The sequence below is a fragment of the Tachyglossus aculeatus genome, chromosome 23 (genome assembly GCF_015852505.1).
Source record: "Tachyglossus aculeatus isolate mTacAcu1 chromosome 23, mTacAcu1.pri, whole genome shotgun sequence".
In the NCBI taxonomy this organism is placed as follows: domain Eukaryota; kingdom Metazoa; phylum Chordata; class Mammalia; order Monotremata; family Tachyglossidae; genus Tachyglossus; species Tachyglossus aculeatus.
This window is the reverse complement of record NC_052088.1, coordinates 9,631,272-9,657,110: the sequence shown is the minus strand read 5'-3', so window position 1 is coordinate 9,657,110 and position 25,839 is coordinate 9,631,272. Positions and strand designations below refer to the sequence as shown.

The following is a 25,839-nucleotide window of genomic DNA, read 5'->3' as shown; positions in this document are numbered from 1 at the left end:
AGTAATCAATGACCGATTGATGTATGTATCAATGTATGTGGTGAATAATCAATGACCAAAGAGGAGTCACTAGGAGTAATCAATGACCGATTGATGTACGTATCAATGTATGTTGTGAATAATCAATGACCGATGTATGTATCAATGTATGTTGTGAATCATCAATGACCGAAGAAGAGTTATTAGGAGTAATCAATGACCGATTGATGTATGTATCAATGTATGTGGTGAATAATCAATGACCGAAGAGGAGTCAGGAGTAATCAATGACCGACTGATGTACGTATCAATGTATGTTGTGAATAATCAATGACCGAAGAGGAGTCATTAGGAGTAGTCAATGACCGATTGATGTATGTGGTGAATCATCAATGACCAAAGAGGAGTCATTAGGAGTAATCAATGACAGATTGATGTATGTATCAATGTATGTGGTGAATCATCAACGACCGAAGAGGAGTCATTAGGAGTAATCAATGACCGATTGATGTATGTATCAATGTATGTGGTGAATAATCAATGACCGAAGAGGAGTCAGGAGTAATCAATGACCGACTGATGTACGTATCAATGTATGTTGTGAATAATCAATGACCGAAGAGGAGTCATTAGGAGTAGTCAATGACCGATTGATGTATGTGGTGAATCATCAATGACCAAAGAGGAGTCATTAGGAGTAATCAATGACAGATTGATGTATGTATCAATGTATGTGGTGAATCATCAACGACCGAAGAGGAGTCATTAGGAGTAATCAATGACCGATTGATGTATGTATCAATGTATGTGGTGAATAATCAACGACCGAAGAGGATTCACTAGGAGTAATCAATGACCGATTGATGTACGTATCAATGTATGTTTTGAATCATCAATGACCGATGTATGTATCAATGTATGTTGTGAATCAGTGACCGAAGAGGAGTCATTAGGAGTAATCAATGACCGATTGATGTATGTATCAATGTATGTTGTGAATCATCAGTGACCGAAGAGGAATCATTAGGAGTAATCAATGACCGATTGATGTATGTATCAATGTATGTTGTGAATCATCAATGACCGAAGGGGAGTCATTAGGAGTAATCAATGACCGAAGAGAGTTACAGCCCTCGAGTAGCATTTTAGAGTACTAAACCCCAAACTGCCCCATTGTTACCAACCCCGGAAAGGAGTAGAGGGGACAAAAAGAGGAGCGAGGCTCCGCCCGAGAGGACGGTCGAACGAAGAGTCGAAAGCACTCCCCATTAGAAGGTAAAAGGGGCAAATGCTTTATTAAAAATGAATCTAACACGCACAGTATATACACAGGCACATGGTGCCAATCTTAACCTCTCACTTCATCCGCTTCCGTCCGCAGGCGGGAAGCTACACCTTGGTCAGAGCTTTGGCCAGGTCCTGAATGGCCGCCGAGTTGAGCTGTGCGAGAGTGCTAATCCTCGCATGCTTACTGCTGGCATACTTGTTCTTGATGGTCTGAAATGGGGAAAAAAAAAAAAAAAAATCAATCAATCAGTCATATTTATTGAGCGCTTACTGTGTGCAGAGCACTGGACTAAGCGCTTGGGAAGTACAAGTTGGCAACCTATAGAGACGGTCCCTACCCAACAGTGGGCTCACAGTCTAGAAGGGGGAGACGGAGAACAAAACCAAACATTAACAAAATAAATAGAATAGATAGTGTAAAAGTAAAATAAATAAATAGAGTAATAAATATGTACAAACATATATACATATATACAGGTGCTGCGGGGAAGGGAAGGAGGTAAGGCGGTGGGGATGGAGAGGGGGATGAGGGGGAGAGGAAGGAGGCGGATGTGGGGAGGGAGGGCATTCCAGGCCAGGGGGATGACGTGTATCCACCCCAGTGCTTAGAACAGTGCTTGGCACATAGTAAGCGCTTAACAAATACTATTTTATTATTATTATAAAAAGAGCATCAACGGCCCGTGGGTGAGAGTCCTTTAGGGCCAACAATTCCCGCCCTCCCATTTCCCCTCCTCCAACTCCCAGCAGGGTCATCATCATCATCATCATCAATCGTATTTATTGAGCGCTTACTATGTGCAGAGCACTGTACTAAGCGCTTGGGAAGTACAAATTGGCAACATATAGAGACAGTCCCTACCCAGCAGTGGGCTCACAGTCTAAAAGGGGGAGACAGAGAACAAAACCAAACATACTAACAAAATAAAATAAATAGAATAGATAAGTACAAATAAAATAAATAAATAGAGTAATAAATATGTACAAACATATATACAGATGCTGTGGGGAAGGGAAGGAGGTAAGATGGTGGGGATGGAGAGGGGGATGAGGGGGAGAGGAAGGAGGCAGATGTGGGGAGGGAGGGCATTCCAGGCCAGGGGGATGACGTGTATCCACCCCAGTGCTTAGAACAGTGCTTGGCACATAGTAAGCGCTTAACAAATACTATTTTATTATTATTATAAAAAGAGCATCAACGGCCCGTGGGGGAGAGTCCTTTAGGCCCAACAATTCCCGCCCTCCCATTTCCCCTCCTCCAACTCCCAGCAGGGTCATCATCATCATCAATCGTATTTATTGAGCGCTTACTATGTGCAAAGCAATGTACTAAGCGCTTGGGAAGTACAAATTGGCAACATATAGAGACAGTCCCTACCCAGCAGTGGGCTCACAGTCTAAAAGGGGGAGACAGAGGACAAAACCAAACATACTAACAAAATAAAATAAATAGGATAGATATGTACAAGTAAAATAAATGAATAAATAGAGTAATAAATATGTACAAACATATATATACAGGTGCTGTGGGGAAGGGAAGGAGGTAAGATGGGGGGATGGAGAGGGGGACGAGGGGGAGAGGAAGGAAGGGGCTCGGGCTGGGCGAGGTTTGTCCCCCTTTTTGACCCCGACTGTCCCCTCGGCTACTCACCACGTGCTTCGTCAGTCCCTTATTCACCATCACAACGTTCTTGGCCATGTGTTGCATGACGGACAGGAGAGATTCCTCAGTGTAAGACAGGTAGTGTTGAAGGAGCGGCGTCTGAGAGGTTAAACGTGTCCGGTGAGTTCATTCGATCGTATTTATTGAGCGCTTACTGTGTGCAGCGCACTGGACTAATCAATCAATCGTATTTATCAAGCGCTTACTGTGTGCAGAGCACTGGACTAATCAATCGTATTTACCAAGCGTTTACTGTGCACAGAGCACTGGACTAATCAATCGTGTTTATCGAGCACTTACTGTGTACAGAGCACTGGACTAATCAATTGTATTTATCAAGCGTTTACTGTGCACAGAGCACTGGACTAATCAATCGTATTTATCGAGCGTTTACTGTGCGCAGAGCACTGGACTAATCAATCAATTGTATTTATCGAGTGCTTACTATGTGCAGAGCACTGTACTAACCTATCGTATTTACTGAGCGCTTACTGTGTGCAGAGCACTGTACTAATCAATCGTATTTATCGAGCGCTTACTGTGTGCAGAGCACTGGACTAATCAATCGTATTTATCGAGCGCTTACTGTGCACAGAGCACTGGACTAATCAATCAATCGTATTTATTGAGCGCTTACTATGTGCAGAGCACTGTACCAATCAATCGTATTTATTGAGCGCTTACTGTGTGCAGAGCACTGGACTAAGCGCTTGGGAAGTCCAAGTTGGCAACATCTAGAGACGGTCCCTACCCAACAGCGGGCTCACAGTCTAGAAGGGGGAGACAGACAACAAAACAAAACATATAAACCAAATAAAATAAATAGAATAAATAGGTACAAGTAAAGTAGTGCCTATGTAAGCATTTACGCTCAAGATTGTCACTTCCTAGGGGGCAGGGATTGATTGTGTTGACCCACCGTCTTGTGATTTTCCAAGTGCTTCCCATATTCAATCAATTGCATTTATTATTCCCAGACTGAGCCCCCCTCCTCCCCGCCTTACCTCCTTCCCCTCCCCACAGCACCTGCATATGTGTATACATGTTTGTATGTATTTATTACTCTATTTTATTTGTACATATTTATTCTATTTTATTTTGTTAATATGTTTTGTTGTCTGTCTCCCCCTTCTAGACTGTGAGCCCGCTGTTGGGTAGGGACCGTCTCTAGATGTTGCCGACTCGGACTTCCCAAGCGCTTAGTCCAGTTCTCTGCACACAGTAAGCACTCAATAAATACAATTGAATGAATGAATGAATGAAGGGTTGTATGCAAAGCACTGTACTAAGCTCTTGGGAAAGTATAACAATAAAGAGCGACAATCCCTGCCCACCATGAGCTCACGGTCCACTATGCTATCCCCAGCAGCCAAATACCACCGGTCAATAATAATAACACTGGTATTTGTTAAGCGCTTCCTATGTGCAAAGCACTGTTCTAAGCGCTGGGGAGGTTACAAGGTGATCAGGTTGTCCCACGGGGGGCTCACAGTCTTAATCCCCATTTTCCAGATGGGGAACTGAGGCCCAGAGAAGTGACTAGCCCAAAGTCACACAGCTGACAGTTGGCGGAGCCGGGATTGGAACCCATGACCTCTGACTCCAAAGCCCGGGCTCTTTCCGCTGAGCCACGCTGCTTCTCCAATAGAAAGCCATGATCAGGTTGTAAATTCCCTGGGTGCAGAGGCCAGGTTTTTGTTTTATTTTATGTTACTTGTTAAGCGCTTACTATGTGCCAAGGCGTAAATACGAGGTAGTCACACTGGGCACAGTCCAAGTCCCACGGGGGGCTCACAGTCTTCGTCTCCGTTTTAGAGATGAGGTGATTGTGGCCCAGAGAAGTGAAGTGACTTGCCTAAGGTCACCCAGCAGACAGGTGGCGGAGCCGGGATTAGAAACCAGGTCCTTCTGACTCCAACCATTAGGCTGAGAGCCCACTGTTGGGTAGGGACTGTCTCTATATGTTGCCAACTTGTACTTCCCAAGCGCTTAGTACAGTGCTCTGCACACAGTAAGCGCTCAATAAATACGATTGATGATGATGATGATTAGGCGGCTTGTCATGTGGACTCAAGTGCCTGGTAGGAGATAGGCACAGAATACATACAATTGAGAAGGAGGGCAAGAACTGGGAGAAGCCTAGAAGCCGCGTGGCTCAGTGGAAAGAGCCCGGGCTCGAGAGTCAGAGGTCGTGGGTTCTAATCCCAGCTCCGCCACTTGTCAGCTGGGTGACTTTGGGCAAGTCACTTCCCTTCTCTGGCCCTCAGTTCCCTCATCTGGAAAATGGGGACTAAGACGGTGAGCCCCCCCGTGGGACAACCTGATCACCTTGTAACCTCCCCAGTGTTTAGAACAGTGCTTGGCACATAGTAAGTGCTTAATAAATGCCATCATGATTATTATTATTATTAGACCGTAAGCCCCTTTGAGGGCAGGCCTCATGTCTACTAACTCTATTGGACTCTCCCAAGCATGTGAGCGTGGCTCAGTGGAAAGAGCCCGGTCTTGGGAGCCAGTGGTCATGGGTTCAAACCCCGGTTCTGCCAATTGTCAGCTGTGTGACTTTGGGCAAGTCATTTCACTTCTCTGGGCCTCAGTTCCCACATCTGGAAAATGGGGATGAAGACTGTGAGCCCCCCCCCGTGGGACAACCTGATCACCTTGTAACCTCCCCAGCGCTTAGAACAGTGCTTTGCACATTGTAAGCACTTAACAAATGACATTATTATGTGATACAGTGCTCTGCATTCAAATACACTTAACTGATCCTAGCAAGCCTTTTCTAGACTAACAGTTCAAATATGCCCAGTGCTTAGAATAGTGCTTTGCACATAGTAAGCGCTTAATAAATGCCATCATTAAATACTTCTCAAGCGCAGCTCTCAAGCTCTGCTGAAGGAAGCGTTGGAGATAATAATAATAATAATGATGGCATTTATTAAGCGCTTACTATGTGCAAAGCGCCGTTCTAAGCGCTGGGGAGGTTACAAGGTGATCAGGTTGTCCCACGGGGGACTCACAGTCTTCGTCCCCATTTTACAGATGAGGTCACTCACTGAGGCACAGAAAAGTGAAGTGACTTGCCCAAAGTCACACAGCTGACAATTGGAGGAGCCGGGGTTTGAACCCCTGACCTCTGACTCCAAAGCCCGGGCTCTTTCCACTGAGCCACGCTGCTTCTCGTGGCTCTCCAGCACAGGACACAGAGGAAGTAGAGAGAAATACTAGAAAAAACCTCCAAGAGAATACTTTCTAAAGTCAAACCACCAGAGGAAAACCAATACTAGAAAAAACCTTCAGGAGAATACTTTCCAAAGTCAAACAACCACAGGAAAACCAATACTAGAAAAAACCTTCAGGAGAACACTTCCAAAGTCAAACCACCAGAGGAAAACCAATACTAGCAAAAAACCTTCAGGAGAGTACTTTCCAAAGTCAAACCACCAGAGGAAAAACAATACTAGAAAAAACCTTCTGGAGAATACTTTCCAAAGTCAAACCACCAGAGGAAAAACAATACAAGAAAAAACCTTCAGGAGAATATTTTCCAAAGTCAAACCACCAGAGGAAAACCAATACTAGACAAAACCTTCAGGAGAATACTTCCAAAGTCAAACCACTAGAGGAAAAACAATACTAGACAAAACCTTCAAGAGAATACTTCCAAAGTCAAACCACCAGAGGAAAACCAATACTAGCAAAAAACCTTCAGGAGACTACTTCCAAAGTCAAAGCACCAGAGGAAAAGCAATACTAGAAAAAACCTTCAGGAGAATACTTCCAAAGTCAAACCACCAGAGGAAAAACAATACTAGACAAAACCTTCAAGAGAATACTTCCAAAATCAAACCACCAGAGGAAAAACAATACTAGCAAAAAACCTTTACGAGAATACTTCCAAAGTCAAACCACCAGAGGAAAAACAATACTAGAAAAAACCTTCAGGAGAATACTTTCCAAAGTCAAACCACCACAGGAAAAACAATACTAGAAAAAAAACCTTCAGGAGAATACTTCCAAAGTCAAACCACCACAGGAAAAAACCTTTGAAGACCAAAAGCACCGTGATCCAGCTAAGAGTGTTGAGACACCGTCGCGTGCTGTTTCTACTGAACCGCCTGTAATTTTTATCAGTGGGTAATTCTGAAAAGATCTCTTCCCAAGTGCCACAGAAGCAAGAGAAGAATGTTTCCAATCTCTTCCCAAGTGCCACAGAAGCAAGAGAAAAATGTTTCCAATGCTAACGTCGAGCAAAAATAGCGTGCCTCCTTCACGGACTCACCGTCGATCCATCGCGTACATCCGGCCTCTGGCCTGGAACTCCCCTCCTGACAGGAGATCACTTTCTCCACCTTCAAAGCCTTCTTAAAAAGCCCATCTCCTCCAAGAAGCCTTCCAGGACTAAGCCCTCATTTCCCCTTCTCCCACTCCCTTCTACCTGTCTACAGAAGCAGCATGGCTCAGTGGAAAGAGCCCGGGCTTTGGAGTCAGAGGTCAGGGGTTCCAATCCCGGCTCCGCCACTTGTCAGCTGCGTGACTTTGGACAAGTCACTTCACTTCTCTGGGCCTCAATCAATCGTATTTATTGAGCGCTTACTGTGTGCGGAGCACTGTACTAAGCACTTGGGAAGTACAAGTTGGCAACATATAGAGACAGTCCCTACCCAACAGTGGGCTCACAGTCTAAAAGTGGGCTCACAGCCTCAGTTCCCTCATCTGGAAAATGGGGATGAAGACTGTGAGCCCTGCGTGGGACAACCTGATCACCTTGTAACCTCTCCAGTGCTTAGAACAGTGCTTTGCACATAGTATACAATGTATACATAGTGCACATGTATGTTTGTACATATTTATTACCCTATTTATTTATTTATTTTACTTGTACCTATCTATTCAATTTATTTTATTTTGTTAGTATGTTTGGTTTTGTTCTCTGTCTCCCCCTTCTAGACTGTGAGCCCACTGTTGGGTAGGGACTGTCTCTATATGTTGCCAGCTTGTACTTCCCAAGCACTTAGTACAGTGCTCTGCACACAGTAAGTGCTCAATAAATACAATTGATTGATTATAAGCGCTTAATAAATGCTATTATTATTATTATTATTACATGTTTTGTCTTGCTGTGTGTCTCCCCCTTCTAGACTGTGAGCCCGTTGGTGGGTAGGGACCGTCTCTATAGGCTGCCGACTTGGACTTCCCAAGCACTTAGTACAGTGCTCTGCGTCCAGTGAGCGCTCAATCAATCAATCAATTGTATTTATTGAGCACTTACTTTGTGCAGAGCACACAATAAATACGATTGAATGAATGAATGAATGTATCCCAGAAACGGAAGCCCCCAGCCCCTCCCTCACGAAGCCCCCGGCATCTTACCCATTCGCCCCCATCGAGGACTTTGAGGGCCAAGCAGAAGGCGGCGGCGGCTATCTGGGAAGGCGGGAAGTGCACCATCTCGTAATCCACCATGGTCAACTCCATCAGATACTTGGCCAACATGTGTTGCTCTAGATCCACCTGGGGTGGGGACAGAACGGCCGTCATTCATTCAATCGTATTTATTGAGCGCTTACTGTGCGCGGAGCACAGGACTGAGCGCTTGGGAAGTACAAGTTGGCAACAAGTCAGTCCGTCTGCCCTCGCCAAACCTGGTCTCAATCCACAGGTGGCCATCCAGTGCTTAGTACAGTGCTCGGCACGCCGTAAGCGCTCAATAAATACGATTGAATGAATCCACGTTCTCCCAACTGCGTGTCCTAGTGGTGTTCTAGACTGGGAGCCCGTTGTTGGGTAGGGACTGTCTCTATATGTTGCCGACTTGTAATAATAATAATAATGACAGCATTTATTAAGCTCTTTTCATTCATTCAATCGTATTTGTAATAATAATAATGATGGCATTTATTAAGCTCTTTTCATTCATTCAATCGTATTTGTAATAATAATAATAATAATGATGGCATTTATTAAGCTCTTTTCATTCATTCAATCGTATATATTGAGTGCTTACTGTGTGCAGAGCACTGGACTAAGCGCTTGGGAAGTACAAGTTGGCAACAAAGCCTGCCCGCCCTCGCCAAACCTGGTCTCAATCCACAGGTGGCCATCCAGTGCTTAGTACAGTGCTCGGCACGCCGTAAGTGCTCAATAAATACAGTTGAATGAATCCACGTTCTCCCAATTGTGTCCTAGTGGTCTTCTAGACTGGGAGCCCGTTGTGGGGTAGGGACCGTCTCTATATGTTGCCGACTTGTAATATTAATAATAATAATAATGATGGCATTTATTAAGCTCTTTTCATTCATTCATTCAGTCGTATTTATTGAGCGCTTACTGTGTGCGGAGCACTGGACCAAGCGCTTGGGAAGTACAAGCTGGCAACAAGTCAGTCCGTCCGCCCTCGCCAAACCTGGTCTCAATCCACATGTGGCCATCGAGTGCTTAGTACAGTGCTCGGCACGCCGTAAGCGCTCAATAAATATGGTTGAATGAATCCACATTCTCCCAACTGCGTGTCCTAGTGGTCTTCTAGACTGTGAGCCCATTGCTGGGTAGGGACCCTCTCCATATGTTGCCGACTTGTAATAATAATAATAATGATGGCATTTATTAAGCTCTTTTCATTCATTCATTCATCGTATTTGTAATAATAATAATAATGATGATGGCATTTATTAAGCTCTTTTCATTCATTCAATTGTATTTATTGAGCGCTTACTGTGTGCAGAACACTGTACTAAGCGCTTGGGAAGTACAAGTTGGCAACAAGTCAGCCCGCCCGCCCTCGCCAAACCCGGTCTCAATCCACAGGTGGCCATCCAGTGCTTAGTACAGTGCTCGGCATGCCGTAAGCGCTCAATACGGTTGAATGAATCCACATTCTCCCAACTGCGTGTCCTAGTGGTCTTCTAGACTGGGAGCCCGTTGTTGGGTAGGGACCGTCTCTACATGTTGCCAACTTGTAATAATAATAATGATGATGGCATTTATTAAGCTCTTTTCATTCATTCAATTGTATTTATTGAGCGCTTACTGTGTGCACAGCACTGGACTAAACGCTTGGGAAGTACAAGTCGGCAACAGATAGAGACGGTCCCTACCCAACAACGGGCTCCCAGTCTAGAAGGGGGAGACAGACAACAAAACATTAACAAAATACAAAACATATTAACAAAATAAAATAGAATACGTACAAATAAAATAGAGTAATAGATCTGTACAAACATATATACAGGTGCTGTGGGGAGGGGAAGGAGGTAAGGTGGGGTGGGGAGGGGGGAGCCAGAAGACCCAGGGGTAGATTGGGATTCGAATTTGGCTGGGTGTCTGCCTCGTGTTCTTTCCACTATTCGTTTATTCGTACTTATTGAGCGCTTACTGTGTGCAGAGCACTGTACTAAGCGCTTGGGAAGTCCAAGTCGGCAACATCTAGAGACGGTCCCCACGCAACACAGTCTAGAAGTTGGGGGGGCGGGGGGGGGGGGGGGACAGACAACAAAACTAGGCCGCAGGGCCTCTGGCGAGGCTGCCTCTCCTTCCCCCCGACCCCGACGGCGGAGAAACGCGGTGGGGGGTCACCTCTCCGATCTTGGACGCCCGGCGGAGGAAGTGCAGAGGCAGGGGACGGCCCAGCCCGAAATCCAAGGCTCTGAGGATCCTCATTTCCATCTGCCGGATCTGGTGCTTGGTGTACGTGTGGTCGGTCACGAAGGCGAAGTCCCCGATCTCGGGCGGGTACATCTCCTCGTACTTGCTGGCGATGAACATGGCCGTGACCCCGACCAGCTGGAGCATCTTCTTGGGCACGCCGTTGTCCTGCCAAAGCCGGCGAGCCTCGTAACCGGGCCGCTCTGCCCGCCCGCCAGCGCGCCATCCCGCCTCCTCAGTTAAAGAGTTCTCCCTTCAGCCCCTCCGAGGGCCTCTGCCCACCCACTAGAAACAGGAAACCGATCCTTGTTCTGAAATATCCGAAATATCGGTGCCCGCTCTGCAGAAGGATCGTTCCCACGGAGCTTTAAGATTGGATTCACCCTGCGTTGAGTCTCCCTTCAGCCTGAGGGCCTCTGCCCACCCACTAGAAACAGGAAACCGATCCTTGTTCTAAAATATCCGAAATATCGGTGCCCGCTCTGCTGAAGGATCGTTCCCACAGAGCTTTAGGATCGGATTCACCCTGCAGTGAATCTCCCTTCAGCCTGAGGGCCTCTGCCCACCCACTAGAAACAGGAAACCGATCCCTTTTCTGAAATATCGGTGCCCGCTCTGCAGAAGGATCGTTCCCACGGAGCTTTAAGATTGGATTCACCCTGCGTTGAGTCTCCCTTCAGCCTGAGGGCCTCTGCCCACCCACTAGAAACAGGAAACCGATCCTTGTTCGGAAAGATCGGTGCCCGCTCTGCAGAAGGATCGTTCCCACGGAGCTTTAGGATTGGATTCACCCTACGGTGATTCTCCCTTCAGCCTGAGAGCCTCTGCCCACCCACTAGAAACAGGAAACCTATCCTTGTTCCGAAATAATCTGAAATATCGTAGAAACAGGAAACCAATCCTTGTTCGGAAAGATCGGTGCCCGCTCTGCAGAAGGATCGTTCCCACAGAGCTTTAGGATTGGATTCACCCTGCGTAGAGTCTCCCTTCAGCCTGAGGGCCTCTGCCCACCCACTAGAAACAGGAAACCGATCCTTGTTCTGAAATAATCTGAAATATCGTAGAAACAGGAAACCGATCCTTGTTCGGAAAGATCGGTGCCCGCTCTGCAGAAGGATCGTTCCCACGGAGCTTTAGGATTGGATTCACCCTGCGTAGAGTCTCCCTTCAGCCTGAGGGCCCCTGCCCACCCACTAGAAACAGGAAACCGATCCTTGTTCTGAAATATCCGAACTATCGGTGCCCGCTCTGCAGAAGGATCGTTCCCATGGAGCTTTAGGATTGGATTCACCCTGAGTTGAGCAAGGTGAGCACTGCAAGCAAGGACTGGATTCGCCCTTGCTCAGCGCAGCTCGGACCAGCCCTGGGTTTCCAAGCGGGGCTGAAAAGAGCCAAATTGGAGCTCAATGCTAATAATAATAATAATAACGATGGCATTTGTTAAGCGCTTACTATGTGCAAAGCACTGTTCTAAGCGCTGGGGGGATACAAGGAGATCAAGTTGTCCCACGTGGGGTTCACAATCTTAATCCCCATTTTCCAGATGAAGGTGACTGAGGCCCACAGAAGGGAAGTGACTTGCCCAAAGTCCCCCAGAGCCGGGACTTGAACCCCTTGACCTCGGACTCCAAAGCCCGGGCTCTTTCCACTGAGCCACGCTGCTTCTCGCCCTCAACGAGTTAGCAGCTGGATGACAGCGTTCAATAGCTTTTGAGGTAAGGCCGGTGTCCCGCGCCGCTCTGGCCCGGTCAGAGTCCTAGCTGGGGGACGTGGGGACAAGGGTCTGACTCCCGTCGTGTGTTTTCCTTGCATTCCTTGGGCACCCACCTAACGGCTGCTGTGCTTGGAGGGAGTCAAGTGTTGCCATCTTCGCTCAGGAGGGTGAGAAGAGCGAGAGCGCAAAACCCACTCACCTGCAGGAAACGGTCAATAATGGCCACCGTCAAATACATGGTCTCTTGCAAGAGTCGAAATTTCATCTGAACCTGGACCAGCCAGTCGATCAGAATTGCTCTCATGTTTCCGGTGACTTCTTGACCCGCCAGATATTTGGGTCTGACAGATTGTTCTTCCTGCATGAGAACCGGGGGGCGGAGAGAGAGAGAAAATGAGATCCTCGGCCAAAAAAATAATCAATCCCTAGATCAGAAGCTCCTTGAGGGCAAGCCTCACGTCTCTTGCCTTCGTCTTATTCTCTTGAGCAGGGTGCTCAGGATTATTGGCCAAATCCACCCTTTCACTATCTTCACCCGTTATTCATTCATTCCTTCAATCGTATTTATTGAGCGCTTACTGTGTGCGGAGCACTGTACTAAGCGCTTGGGAAGTCCATGTTGGCAACATATAGAGACGGTCCCTACCCGACAGTGGGCTCACAGTCTAGAAGGGGGAGACACACCCTCAGACCCGCACAGAGACTCTCTCAGACCCACCCAGAGAGTGATTTAATTTATCCAATCACCACGCTTGGCAATAATAATAATAATAATGATGGCATTTATTAAGTGCTTACTATGTGCAAAGCACTGTTCTAAGCGCTGGGGAGGTTACAAGCCATTCAGGTTGTCCCACAGGGGGCTCACAGTCTTAATTCCCATTTTACAGATGAGGGAACTGAGGCCCAGAGAAGTGAAGTGACTTGCCCAAAGTCACACAGCTGACAATTGGCAGAGCTGGGATTTGAACCCACGACCTCTGACTCCAAAGCCCGGGCTCTTTCCACTGAGCCACGCTGGCAAGGTTGCGTCCCCCTCCTCTAGACTGTAAGCTCACTGTGGGCAGGAAACGTATCTGTTTATTCATTCAATCGTATTTATTCAGCGCTTACTGTGTGCAGAGCACTGTACTAAGTGCTTGGGAAATCATTCATTAATTCATTCAATTGTATTTATTGAGCGCTTACTGTGTGCACAGCACTGTACTAAGCACTTGGGAAGTACAAGTCGGCAACATATAGAGACGGTCCCTACCCAACAGCGGGCTCACGGTCTAGAAAGGGGAGACAGACAACAAAACACACATTAACAAAATAAAATAGAGTAAATAAGTCCAAGATGGCAACATATAGAGATGGTCCCTACCCAACAGCGGGCTCAGTCTAGAAGGGGGAGACACACAACAAAACACACATAAACAAAATAAAATAAATAGAATAAATAAGTCCAAGATGGCAACATATAGAGCCGGTCCCTACCCAACAGTGGGCTCCCAGTCTAGAAGGGGGAGACAGACAACCAAACATTAACAAAATAAAATAAATAGAATAAATAAGCCCAAGATGGCAACATATAGAGACCGTCCCTACCCAACAGCGGGCTCCCAGTCTACAAGGGGGAGACAGAGAACAAAACACATATTAACAAAATAAAATAAACAGAATAAATAAGTCCAAGATGGCAACATATAGAGACGGTCCCTACCCAACAACGGGCTTGCAGTCTAGAAGTTTATCGTCCTATGGTACTCAGGTGCTTAGTCCAGTGCTCTGCACACAGTAAGCGCTCAGTAAACACGATCGACAAAGCGGGTCTTAGTTCCCCATGTTTCCCCCAGGGTGGTGGGGGTCCGGACGGACGCAAGGACCCCCCACAAGAAGCAGCAGCGTGGCTCAGTGGAAATCAATTAATCAATCAATCGTATTTATTGAGCGCTTACTGTGTGCACAGCACTGTACTAACCGCTTGGGAAGTACAAGTTGGCAACATGGAAAGGGCCCGGGCTTTGGACTCAGAGGTCATGGGTTCAAATCCCGGCTCTGCCAACTGTCGGCTGGGTGACTTTGGGCAAGTCACTTCACTTCTCTGTTCCCTCCTCTGTAAAATGGGGATGAAGACTGTGAGCCCCCCGGGGGACAACCTGATCGCCCTGTAACCTCCCCAGCACTTAGAACAGTGCTTTGCACATAGTAAGCGCTTAATAAATGCTATTATTATTATTATTATTATTAAGGACTAGCAACCGGCGGCGCGAGCGAGTCCCCCCGTGGGCTCTGACCTCCAGCTGCCTCAGGTAGGCGTAGATGTCCTTCACGTATTCGCTGCAGAGGTTGGGGTCCGAGGCGTCGGCCGCGTCCACGTCCTTCACGGCCAGGATGACGTCCGAGAAGGCCTGGCACAGGATTTCCTCGGCCGGCGGCGCGCAGCCCGACACGTCGCAGCCGGACGTCTCCATGGGGCTCGGGGACGGACACTCCGCCTGGAGAGCGGCAGGCCGGCCACGGCTCGTCGGGGGGGGCGGGACGTAGGGGACCCCCGGCCATTTTCCGCCTCTTCTCTGGGAGGAGGTGGGCTCTCCCAGAGAAGGCAGCGCGGCCTGGCTTAGCGCCGAGGGACTGGGATTCAGAGGTCGTGGGTTCTAATCCCGCCCCGCGACCTTGGGCGAGTCGGTTAACTTCCCTGTGCCTCGGTTAGTGATGGCATTTATTAAGCGGGGAGGTTACAAGGCAATCAGGTTGTCCCACGGGGGGCTCACAGTCTTAATCCCCATCTTACAGATGAGGTCACTGAGGCACAGAGAAGTTAAGTGACTTGCCCAAAGTCCCACAGCTGACAATTGGCGGTTCCCTCAGCTGGAAAATGGGGATGAAGACTGTGAGCCCCACGTGGGACTACTTGCATCTACCCCAGTGCTTAGAAAAGCGTTTGGCACATAGTAAGCGCTCAAATACCATCATCATCATTAGATTAAGAGCTGCGGGAGAGTAGGCATGGCTCAGTGGAAAGAGCCCAGGCTCTGGAGTCAGAGGTCATGGGTTCAAATCCCGGCTCCGCCAATTGTCAGCTGTGTGACTTTGGGCAAGTCACTTCACTGAGCCTCAATTCCCTCATCTGCAAAATGGGGATGAAGACTGTGAGCCCCACGTGGGACAACCTGATCACCTTGTATCCCCCCAGCGCTTAGAACAGTGCTTTGCACAGAGTAAGCGCTTAACAAATGCCATCATCATCATTAGAGGAAAGAGCTGAGGGAGAGTAGGCATGGCTCAGTGGAAAGAGCCCGGGCTCTGGAGTCAGAGGTCATGGGTTCAAATCCCGGCTCCGCCAATTGTCAGCTGTGTGACTTTGGGCAAGTCACTTCGCTTCTCTGAGCCTCAATTCCCTCATCTGCAAAATGGGGATTAAGACTGTGAGCCCCCCGTGGGACAACCTGATTACCTTGTATCCCTCCAGGGCTTAGAACAGTGCTTAGCACAGAGTAAGCGCTTAACAAATGCCATCATCATCATTAGAGGAAAGAGCTGAGGGAGACTAGGCATGGCTCAGTGGAAAGAGCCCGGGCTCTGGAGTCAGGTCATGGGTTCAAATCCCGGCTCCACCAATTGTCAGCTGTGTGACTTTGGGCAAGTCACTTAACTTCTCTGGGCCTCAGTTCCCTCATCTGTAAAATGGGGATTAAGACTGTGAGCCCCCCGTGGGACAACCTGATCACCTTGTAAACTCCCCAGCGCTTAGAACAGTACTTTGCACATAGTAAGCGTTTAATAAATGCCATTATTATTGTCTTAGACAAATCATTCGTCTTAGAAGAATTCATCTTCATATCTACCCCAACACAGATGCTTAATAATAGGCTGTCAGCTTGTTATGGGCAGGGAATGTGTCTGCTAATTATTTTTTAATTGTACTCTCCCAAGCACTTGGTTCAGTGCCCTGCACATAGTAAGCGCTCCATAAATACCACTAACTGAGCATATTATTATTATTATTATTATTGTCATTAAGGTGTTGGCTGACATGCAGGCAAGCCTAATCCTTAAATAGTAATAATAATATTTGGTAAGTGCTTACTATTTGACAAGTACTGTATTGAGCACTGGGGTAGACGCAAGACAATAATAATAATAATAATAATAATGATAATGGCAGCATTTGTTAAGCGCTATGTGCCAAGCACTGTTCTAAGCACTGGGGTGGATACAAGGTGATCAGGTTGTCCCACGGGGGGGGCTCACAGTCTTAGTCCGCATTTTACAGATGAGGCCGCTGAGGCACAGAGAAGTAAAGCGACTTGCCCAAAGACACACAGCTGACAAGCGGCGGAGCCGGATTAGAACCCATGACCTCTGACTCCCAAGCCCGGGCTCTTTCCACTGGGCCACACTGCTTCTCTTTATCGGGTCCCACATGGGGCCCTTAGTTTCAGACAATGAATCTCCATTTTTTTTATTTTTTTTTAAGACTGTGAGCCTACTGTTGGGTAGGGACTGTCTCTATATGTTGCCAACTTGGACTTCCCAAGCGCTTAGTACAGTGCTCTGCACACAGTAAGCGCTCAATAAATACGATTGATCGATTGATTTAAAGTGTCCTGCGTTAAACACTTTCTATGTGCCAGGCTCTACTTGGCGCCGGGGAAGATACAAGATCATCCGATTGAATACAGTCCCTGTCCCCCATGGGGCTCACAGGCTTAATCCCCATTTTATAGACGAGGGAACTGAGGCACAGAGAAGGGACTTGCCCCAAGTCACCCAGCAGCCAAGTGGTGGCGGCTGTGATTAGAACCCAGGTCCTTCTGACTTCTGGGCCCGTGCTCTACCCACTAGGCAACACTGCCTCTCACCTGATTTCTCCGATACAGGAACCGAGGCACAGAAGTGCCTTGCCCCAGGACACCCAGCAGGTAGGATTAAAACCCAGAATCTCACTCCAGATTCATTCATTCATTCAATTGTATTTATTGAGCGCTTACTGTGTGCAGAGCACTGTACTAAGCGCTTGGGAAGTCCAAGTTGGCAACATATAGAGATGGTCCCTACCCAACAGTGGGCTCAGATGCTCTTTCTACTAGGCCACACTGCTTTCCAAAGACAATGGGCAAAATAAGACCTCTGAAAGCCTACTGTGCCCACACAAGGGCAGCTTTTTTCATTCATTCAATCGTATTTATTGAGCGCTTACTGTGTGCAGAGCACTGTACTAAGCGCTTGGGAAGTCCAAGTTGGCAACATATAGAGATGGTCCCTACCCAACAGTGGGCTCAGATGCTCTTTCTACTAGGCCACACTGCTTTCCAAAGACAATGGGCAAAATAAGACCTCTGAAAGCCTACTGTGCCCACACAAGAGCTGCTTTTTTCATTCATTCAATCGTATTTATTGAGCACTTACTGTGGGCAGAGCACTGTACTAAGCGCTTGGGAAGTCCAAGTTGGCAACATATAGAGATGGTCCCTACCCAACAGTGGGCTCAGATGCTCTTTCTACTAGGCCACACCGTTTTCCAAAGACAATGGGCAAAATAAGACCTCTGAAAGCCTACTGTGCCCACACAAGGGCAGCTTTTTTCATTCATTCAATCGTATTTATTGAGCGCTTACTGTGTGCACAGCACTGTACTAAGCGCTTGGGAAGTCCAAGTTGGCAACATATAGAGATGGTCCCTACCCAACAGTGGGCTCAGATGCTCTTTGTACTAGGCCACACCGCTTTCCAAAGACAATGGGCAAAATAAGACCTCTGAAAGCCTACTGTGCCCACACAAGGGCTGCTTTTTTCATTCATTCAATCGTATTTATTGAGCGCTTACTGTGTGCAGAGCACTGTACTAAGCGCTTGGGAAGTCCAAGTTGGCAACATATAGAGATGATCCCTGCCCAACAGTGGGCTCAGATGCTCTTTCTACTAGGCCACACCGCTTTCCAAAGACAATGGGCAAAATAAGACCTCTGAAAGCCTACTGTGCCCACACAAGGGCTGCTTTTTTCATTCATTCAATCGTATTTATTGAGCACTTACTGTGTGCAGAGCACTGTACTAAGCGCTTGGGAAGTCCAAGTTGGCAACATATAGAGATGATCCCTGCCCAACAGTGGGCTCAGATGCTCTTTCTACTAGGCCACACCGCTTTCCAATGACAATGGGCAAAATAAGACCTCTGAAAGCCTACTGTGCCCACACAAGGGCTGCTTTTTTCATTCATTCAATCGTATTTATTGAGCGCTTACTGTGTGCAGAGCACTGTACTAAGCGCTTGGGAAGTCCAAGTTGGCAACATATAGAGATGATCCCTGCCCAACAGTGGGCTCAGATGCTCTTTGTACTAGGCCACACCGCTTTCCAAAGACAATGGGCAAAATAAGACCTCTGAAAGCCTACTGTGCCCACACAAGGGCAGCTTTTTTCATTCATTCAATCGTATTTATTGAGCGCTTACTGTGTGCAGAGCACTGTACTAAGCACTTGGGAAGTACAATTTGGCAACATATAGAGATGGTCCCTACCCAACAGTGGGCTCAGATGCTCTTTCTACTAGGCCACACCGCTTTCCAAAGACAATGGGCAAAATAAGACCTCTGAAAGCCTACTGTGCCCACACAAGGGCTGCTTTTTTCATTCATTCAATCGTATTTATTGAGCGCTTACTGTGTGCAGAGCACTGTACTAAGCACTTGGGAAGTACAATTTGGCAACATACAGAGACGGTCCCTACCCAACAGTGGGTTTTTTGAGGGCTTTCAATAGCATTCCCCTCCAAACCCAGATCAGGCCTTGACTTGGGTTGACTTATCAAAGGAGGCCTAAATGAGGTGTTTAGTGGGTGCTTACTACCGTACTAAGCGCTTGGGCGGGTTAGTGAGAACAAGGTGGGATGGATGGGGATTTCAGAGCGGTAACCTCCACTCGGAAGGCAGATTTGGGATTACCTTCACAGGCTCAGGGTCCGGTTTCTTTTCCTTAACGGCCTCGGGCTCCTTGACGGCGGGCTTCGTCAGCTTCTTGGGGATGACTTTCCCCACCCCGGCGGCTTTGGTTTCCTGGGACGGGCGGGGAAAGGTGGTCAGTTGCCCGCGGATTATAAAAAGAGGCGCCTACCAGGAGCGGAAAAGCAGGAGCTTACCTTTTTCACGGGCATTTTGGACTGAGGTTGTTCCACCACCACCTTGTTCCCGATGTCCCCGAGGGCATTCCGCGGCCTCAAGCCCTGCTTGGTGGTGGCCGAGGAGACCGGTGGTCTTTTGGTGGCCGCCACGCTCATCTTCACCTTGTTCTCCCCATTGAGCTTCGTGTTCTGCAGGAGACATCGCGGGGGCGGTCAGGGCTCAAGGGCAGCCAGGCCGAGTTATTCATGATAATTACAATAAAAATGGCATCTGTTAGGCGCTTACTATGGAAGCAGCGCGGCTCAGCGGAAAGAGCCCGGGCTTTGGAGTCGGAGGTCATGGGTTCAAATCCGTGACCCTCCAATCCAGCGCTTAGCACATCGTAAGTGCTTAATAAATGCCATTATAAAAAAACAAAAAACTGTCAGCTGTGTGACTTTGGGCAAGTCACTTCACTTCTCTGGGCCTCAGTTCCCTCATCTGGAAAATGGGGATTCAAACTGTGAGCCCCCCCGCCATAGGACAACCTGATCGCCTTGTATCTCCCCAGTGTTTAGAACAGTGCTTTGCACGTAGTAAGCACTTAAATACCATCATCAGTATTATTATTATGTGCAAAGCACTGTTCTAAGCACCGGGGAGGGTACAAGGTGATCAGATTGACCCACCTGGGGCTCGCAGTCTTCACCCCCATTTTACAGATGAGGTTAACTGAGGCCCAGAGAAGTGAAGTGACTTGTCCGAAGTCACACAGCTGACAATTGGCTAGTACTACTAGAGAAGCAGCGTGGCTCAGAGGAGAGCGCCCGGGCTTGGGAGTCAGAGGTCATGGCTTCAAATCCCGGCTCCGCCGCCTGTCAGCTGTGTGACTCTGGGCAAGTCACTTAACGTCTCTGTGCCTCAGCTCCCCCATCTGGAAAATGGGGATGAAGACTGTGAGCCCCATGTGGGACAACCTGATGACCTTGTATCTCCCCCAGTGCTCAGAACAGTGCTTGGCACATAGTAAGCGCTTAACAAATACCATCATTATTATTATTATTGCAGCCCATTATTATAGTAATGATATAGTTATTATCATATATTATATATTATCATTACTATAATAATGATAGCAATCATTCATTCAGTCGTCTTTGAGCGCTTACTGTGTGCGGAGCACTGTCCTAAGCGCTTGGAAAGTACAATTCGGACTCTCCAGCAGCTCTTTAACAAGAGTTGTGGTTGAAGTGCCAGCCTGCTATATCATCATCATCAATCGTATTTATTGAGCGCTTACTATGTGCAGAGCACTGTACTAAGCGCTTGGGAAGTCCAAATTGGCAACACATAGAGACAGTCCCTACCCAACAGTGGGCTCACAGCCTAAAAGGGGGGAGACAGAGAACAAAACCAAACATACTAACAAAATAAATAAACTAACAAAATAAAATAAATAGAATAGATAACCTGCTATATAGAGGTTATCTCAGGGGGGCAACGAAATCTACCCCTCCCACCAGAGGAGGGTCCCACAGGGGGATCCCCCCTTTTGTGTTTTCCAATTGCAAACGTTTCCCTCAAGTTCTTCCGTCGTCACCCCCAATTCTCCCCCCGGGCACTAAATTTATTCTAGACCGTGAGCTAGTTGTGGGCAGGGAATGTGTCGGTTTAACTGTTAGATTATACTGTCCCAAGCGCTTAGTACAGAGCACAGCTAGGGCTCAATAAAGACGACTGAATGAACACCTAAAGAGGCCAGTCACCCACCCCTTTTTACAAAACGCAGCCCCCCACAGAGGGCTGGGCTACCTCAAAGCCACCACTTTAGGGCCCCAAACTGGGCCAGTGGCCACCCTTTCTTTGCCCAACTAGGCCGGCCATTTCACTCCCTCATTCAACTGTATTCATTCGTTCAGTCGTGGCTCAATAGAAAGAGCCCGGGCTTTGGAGTCAGAGGTCATGGGTTCAAATCCCGGCTCCGCCACTTGTCAGCTGGGTGACTTTGGGCAAGTCACTTCACTTCTCTGGGCCTCAGTTCCCTCATCTGGAAAATGGGGATGAAGACTGTGAGCCCCCCGTGGGACAATCTGATCACCTTGTATCTCCCCCAGCGCTTAGAACAGTGCTTTGCACATAGTAAGCGCTTAATAAATGCCGTCATTATTATTATTATTTATTGAGGGCTTACTGTGGGCAGAGCACTGTACTAAGTGCTTGGAAAGTACAAATCGGCGACGGTCCCTACCCAACACATCACAGAACAGGAATTAATGAGCAAAATGCCCAGTGCTATTCCCGGGAAGCATCCCACTTCCCTACCGGGCTTTGGAGTCAGAGGTCATAATAATAATGATAGCATTTATTAAGTGCTTACTATGTGCAAAGTACTGTTCTAAGCGCTGAGCACTGTTCTAGGTCATGGGTTCGAATCCCGGCTCCGCCATTTCTAGACGGTGAGCCCACTGTTGGGTAGGGACCGTCTCTATATGTTGCCAACCTGTACTTCCCAAGCGCTTAGTCCAGTGCTCTGCACACAGTAAGTGCTCAATAAATACGATTGATTGATTGATTGCCAGCTGGGTGACTTTGGGCAAGTCACTTCACTTCTCCGTGCCTCGGTTACCTCATCTGGAAAATGGGGATTAAGACTGTGAGCCCCACATGGCACCTGTTCACCTTGTGTGTCCCTCAGCGCTTAGAACAGTGCTTGGCACATAGTAAGCGCTTAATACCAAAATTATTATTATTACTCGCCAAGGTATAAAACTCCTCCTAACCTTTTAATGGAACTTCATGGAATTCTACATCAAATGAATTAACACCGCAAGCATTGGTCCTGATTCAATAAAATGCACCCACTAGGTGCTTAAGAAAGAATATTTATTGAGCGCTTTCAGTGTGCAGAGCACTGTACTAACAGCTTAGGAGAGTCCAACAATAAAACACACTCCTACCCACAACGAGTTTACAGCCTAGATGAATCCAACCCACTTATCCAACACCCCCGCCTTACCTCCTTCCCCTCCCCACAGAACCTGTATACATGTTTGTACGGATTTATTACCCTATTTTTTATTTATTTTACTTGTACATATTCTACTTATTTTATTTTGTTAATATGTTTTGTTCTCTCTCTCCCCCTTCTAGACTGTGAGCCCACTGTTGGGTGGAGACCGTCTCTAGATGTTGCCAACTTGTCCTTCCCAAGCGCTTAGTCCAGTGCTCTGCACACAGTAAGCGCTCAATAAATACGATTGAATGAATGACTGAACGAATCTTGGGTCTATCCCAGCGCTCAGAACAGGGCCTGACATATAGTAAACCCTAATTATTAGAGGGGGAGATGGACATTGTACATATTTTGTACGTATCTGGTCCACATTTACTATTCTATTTTATTAATATGTTGGGTTGTCTGTCTCCCCCTTCCAGACTGCGAGCCCGCTGTTGGGTGGGGACTGTCTCTAGATGTTGCCGACTTGGACTTCCCAAGCGCTTAGTACAGTCTCTGCACATGGTAAGTGCTCAATAAATACGATTGAATGAATGACATTAATATAAATCACCATCTCCCCTCCCACCCCCCCTTTTTTTTTTAGCTTCTTAGCTCCTCCATCCTGCGGCCCCACATTCCCCCCAACACTCCAGTCTGGGAGCTCGCTGGGGCCAGGGAATTTGCTTGGCTCTCCCAAGCGATTAGTACAGTGCTTTGCACCTAGTGAGCGCTCCATTAACACGAGGATCAATAATAATTCATTCAATCGTATTTCCTGAGCGCTTACTGTGTGCAGAGCACTGTCCTAAGCGCTTGGAAAGGACAATTCGACCACAGAGACAATCCCTACCTAACAAGGGGCTCAGTGTAGAAATAACAGTGTATTTATAACAGAAATAACAGGGCAGAGAGGGGGGAAAAACTGCAGCAGGGCAGAAAGGGGGGAAACTGCAGCAGGGCAGAGAGGGGGAAAAACTGCAGCAGGGCAGAGAGGGGGAAAAACTGCAGCAGGGCAGAGAGGGGGAAAAACTGCAGCAGGGCAGGGAGGGGGGAAAAACTGCAGCAGGGCAGGGAGGGGGGAAAAACTGCAGCAGGGCAGGGAGGGGGGAAAAACTGCAGCAGGGCAGGGAGGGGGGAAAAACTGCAGCAGGGCAGGGAGGGGGGAAAAACTGCAGCAGGGCAGGGAGGGGGGAAAAACTGCAGCAGGGCAGGGAGGGGGGAAAAACTGCAGCAGGGCAGGGAGGGGGGAAAAACTGCAGCAGGGCAGGGAGGGGGGAAAAACTGCAGCAGGGCAGGGAGGGGGGAAAAACTGCAGCAGGGCAGGGAGGGGGGAAAAACTGCAGCAGGGCAGGGAGGGGGGGAAAAACTGCAGCAGGGCAGGGAGGGGGGGAAAAACTGCAGCAGGGCAGGGAGGGGGGGAAAAACTGCAGCAGGGCAGGGAGGGGGGAAAAACTGCAGCAGGGCAGGGAGGGGGGAAAAACTGCAGCAGGGCAGGGAGGGGGGAAAAACTGCAGCAGGGCAGGGAGGGGGGAGACTGCAGCAGGGCAGGGAGGGGGGAGACTGCAGCAGGGCAGGGAGGGGGGAGACTGCAGCAGGGCAGGGAGGGGGGAGACTGCAGCAGGGCAGGGAGGGGGGAGACTGCAGCAGGGCAGGGAGGGGGGAGACTGCAGCAGGGCAGGGAGGGGGGAAACTGCAGCAGGGCAGGGAGGGGGGAAACTGCAGCAGGGCAGGGAGGGGGGAACTGCAGCAGGGCAGGGAGGGGGGGAAAACTGCAGCAGGGCAGGGAGGGGGGAAAACTGCAGCAGGGCAGGGAGGGGGGAAAACTGCCGCAGGGCAGGGAGGGGGGAAAACTGCAGCAGGGCAGGGAGGGGGGAAAACTGCAGCAGGGCAGGGAGGGGGGAAAAATGCAGCAGGGCAGGGAGGGGGGAAAACTGCAGCAGGGCAGGGAGGGGGGAAAACTGCAGCAGGGCAGGGAGGGGGGAGACTGCAGCAGGGCAGGGAGGGGGGAGACTGCAGCAGGGCAGGGAGGGGGGAGACTGCAGCAGGGCAGGGAGGGGGGAGACTGCAGCAGGGCAGGGAGGGGGGAGACTGCAGCAGGGCAGGGAGGGGGGAACTGCAGCAGGGCAGGGAGGGGGGAACTGCAGCAGGGCAGGGAGGGGGGAACTGCAGCAGGGCAGGGAGGGGGGAACTGCAGCAGGGCAGGGAGGGGGGAACTGCAGCAGGGCAGGGAGGGGGGAACTGCAGCAGGGCAGGGAGGGGGGAACTGCAGCAGGGCAGGGAGGGGGGAGACTGCAGCAGGGCAGGGAGGGGGGAGACTGCAGCAGGGCAGGGAGGGGGGAGACTGCAGCAGGGCAGGGAGGGGGGAGACTGCAGCAGGGCAGGGAGGGGGGGAGACTGCAGCAGGGCAGGGAGGGGGGAAACTGCAGCACGGCAGGGAGGGGGGAAAACTGCAGCAGGGCAGGGAGGGGGGGAAAACTGCAGCAGGGCAGAGAGGGGGGAAAACTGCACCAGGGCAGAGAGGGGGGGAAACTGCACCAGGGCAGAGACGGGGGGAAACTGCAGCAGGGCAGAGAGGGGGGAAACTGCAGCAGGGCAGAGAGGGGGGGAAAACTGCAGCAGGGCAGAGACGGGGGGAAAACTGCAGCAGGGCAGAGACGGGGGGAAAACTGCACCAGGGCAGAGAGGGGGGGAAACTGCACCAGGGCAGAGACGGGGGGGAAACTGCACCAGGGCAGAGACGGGGGGGAAACTGCACCAGGGCAGAGACGGGGGGAAACTGCACCAGGGCAGAGACGGGGGGGAAACTGCACCAGGGCAGAGACGGGGGGAAACTGCACCAGGGCAGAGAGGGGGGGGAAACTGCACCAGGGCAGAGAGGGGGGGGAAACTGCACCAGGGCAGAGAGGGGGGGGAAACTGCACCAGGGCAGAGAGGGGGGGGAAACTGCACCAGGGCAGAGAGGGGGGGAAACTGCACCAGGGCAGAGAGGGGGGGAAAACCACATTAGAAGTATTAAATTGCATTGAGAAGCAGCGTGGGTCAGTGGAAAGAGCCCGGGCTTTAGAGTCGGAGGTCATGGGTTCTAATCCCGACTCTGCCGATTGTCAGCTGTGTAACTGGGGGCGAATCACTTCACTTCTCCGGGCCTCGGTGACCTCACCTGGAAAATGGGGATGAAGACCGCCAGCCCCCCGTGGGACAACCTGGTCACCCCTGTAACCTCCCCAGCGCTTAGAACCGTGCTTGGCACGTAGTAAGCGCTTAATCAACGGCATCATTCTGATTAGGCCCAGACCGTCTCACCCTGGTAACCCGGAGCGCCATGGTGCTCTTCTTCTCCCCGGCGGCTGGAAATAAAAGAAGAAATCAAGAGGCGAGGGCGACTAAAAAGACAAGCAGGGAGGCCACCAAGTAGTCACTACCAAGTAGTCACTACCAAGTAGTCGCCACCACCACTACCACGAGCGCC

General features: G+C 49.2%; 1 protein-coding gene across 1 annotated transcript; it reads right to left on the bottom strand.

Annotated features, from left to right (window-relative positions):
- Positions 1-1,247: 1,247 nt before the first annotated feature.
- CCNB1 (cyclin B1) lies at positions 1,248-25,839 on the bottom strand. Its single transcript, XM_038765807.1, has 9 exons — positions 25,674-25,839; positions 19,411-19,581; positions 19,217-19,327; positions 14,567-14,767; positions 12,487-12,645; positions 10,505-10,741; positions 8,303-8,443; positions 2,918-3,028; positions 1,248-1,476 (listed from the first exon to the last, which is right to left on the bottom strand). The coding sequence occupies exons 1-9, from the start codon at positions 25,692-25,694 to the stop codon at positions 1,369-1,371; spliced, it is 1,260 nt and encodes a 419-aa protein (XP_038621735.1). The 5' UTR covers positions 25,695-25,839; the 3' UTR covers positions 1,248-1,368.

Bases quoted from the DNA above. Each gene is read 5' to 3' on its own strand.
- CCNB1 (XM_038765807.1), bottom strand. From the start codon at position 25,694: ATGGCGCTCCGGGTTACCAGG. The intron at 3,029-8,302 runs GTAAGATGCCGG...TTAACCTCTCAG, and splicing joins TCCTCGATGGGGGCGAATGG to ACGCCGCTCCTTCAACACTA. The intron at 1,477-2,917 runs GTGAGTAGCCGA...TCCCCATTTCAG, and splicing joins AGGGACTGACGAAGCACGTG to ACCATCAAGAACAAGTATGC.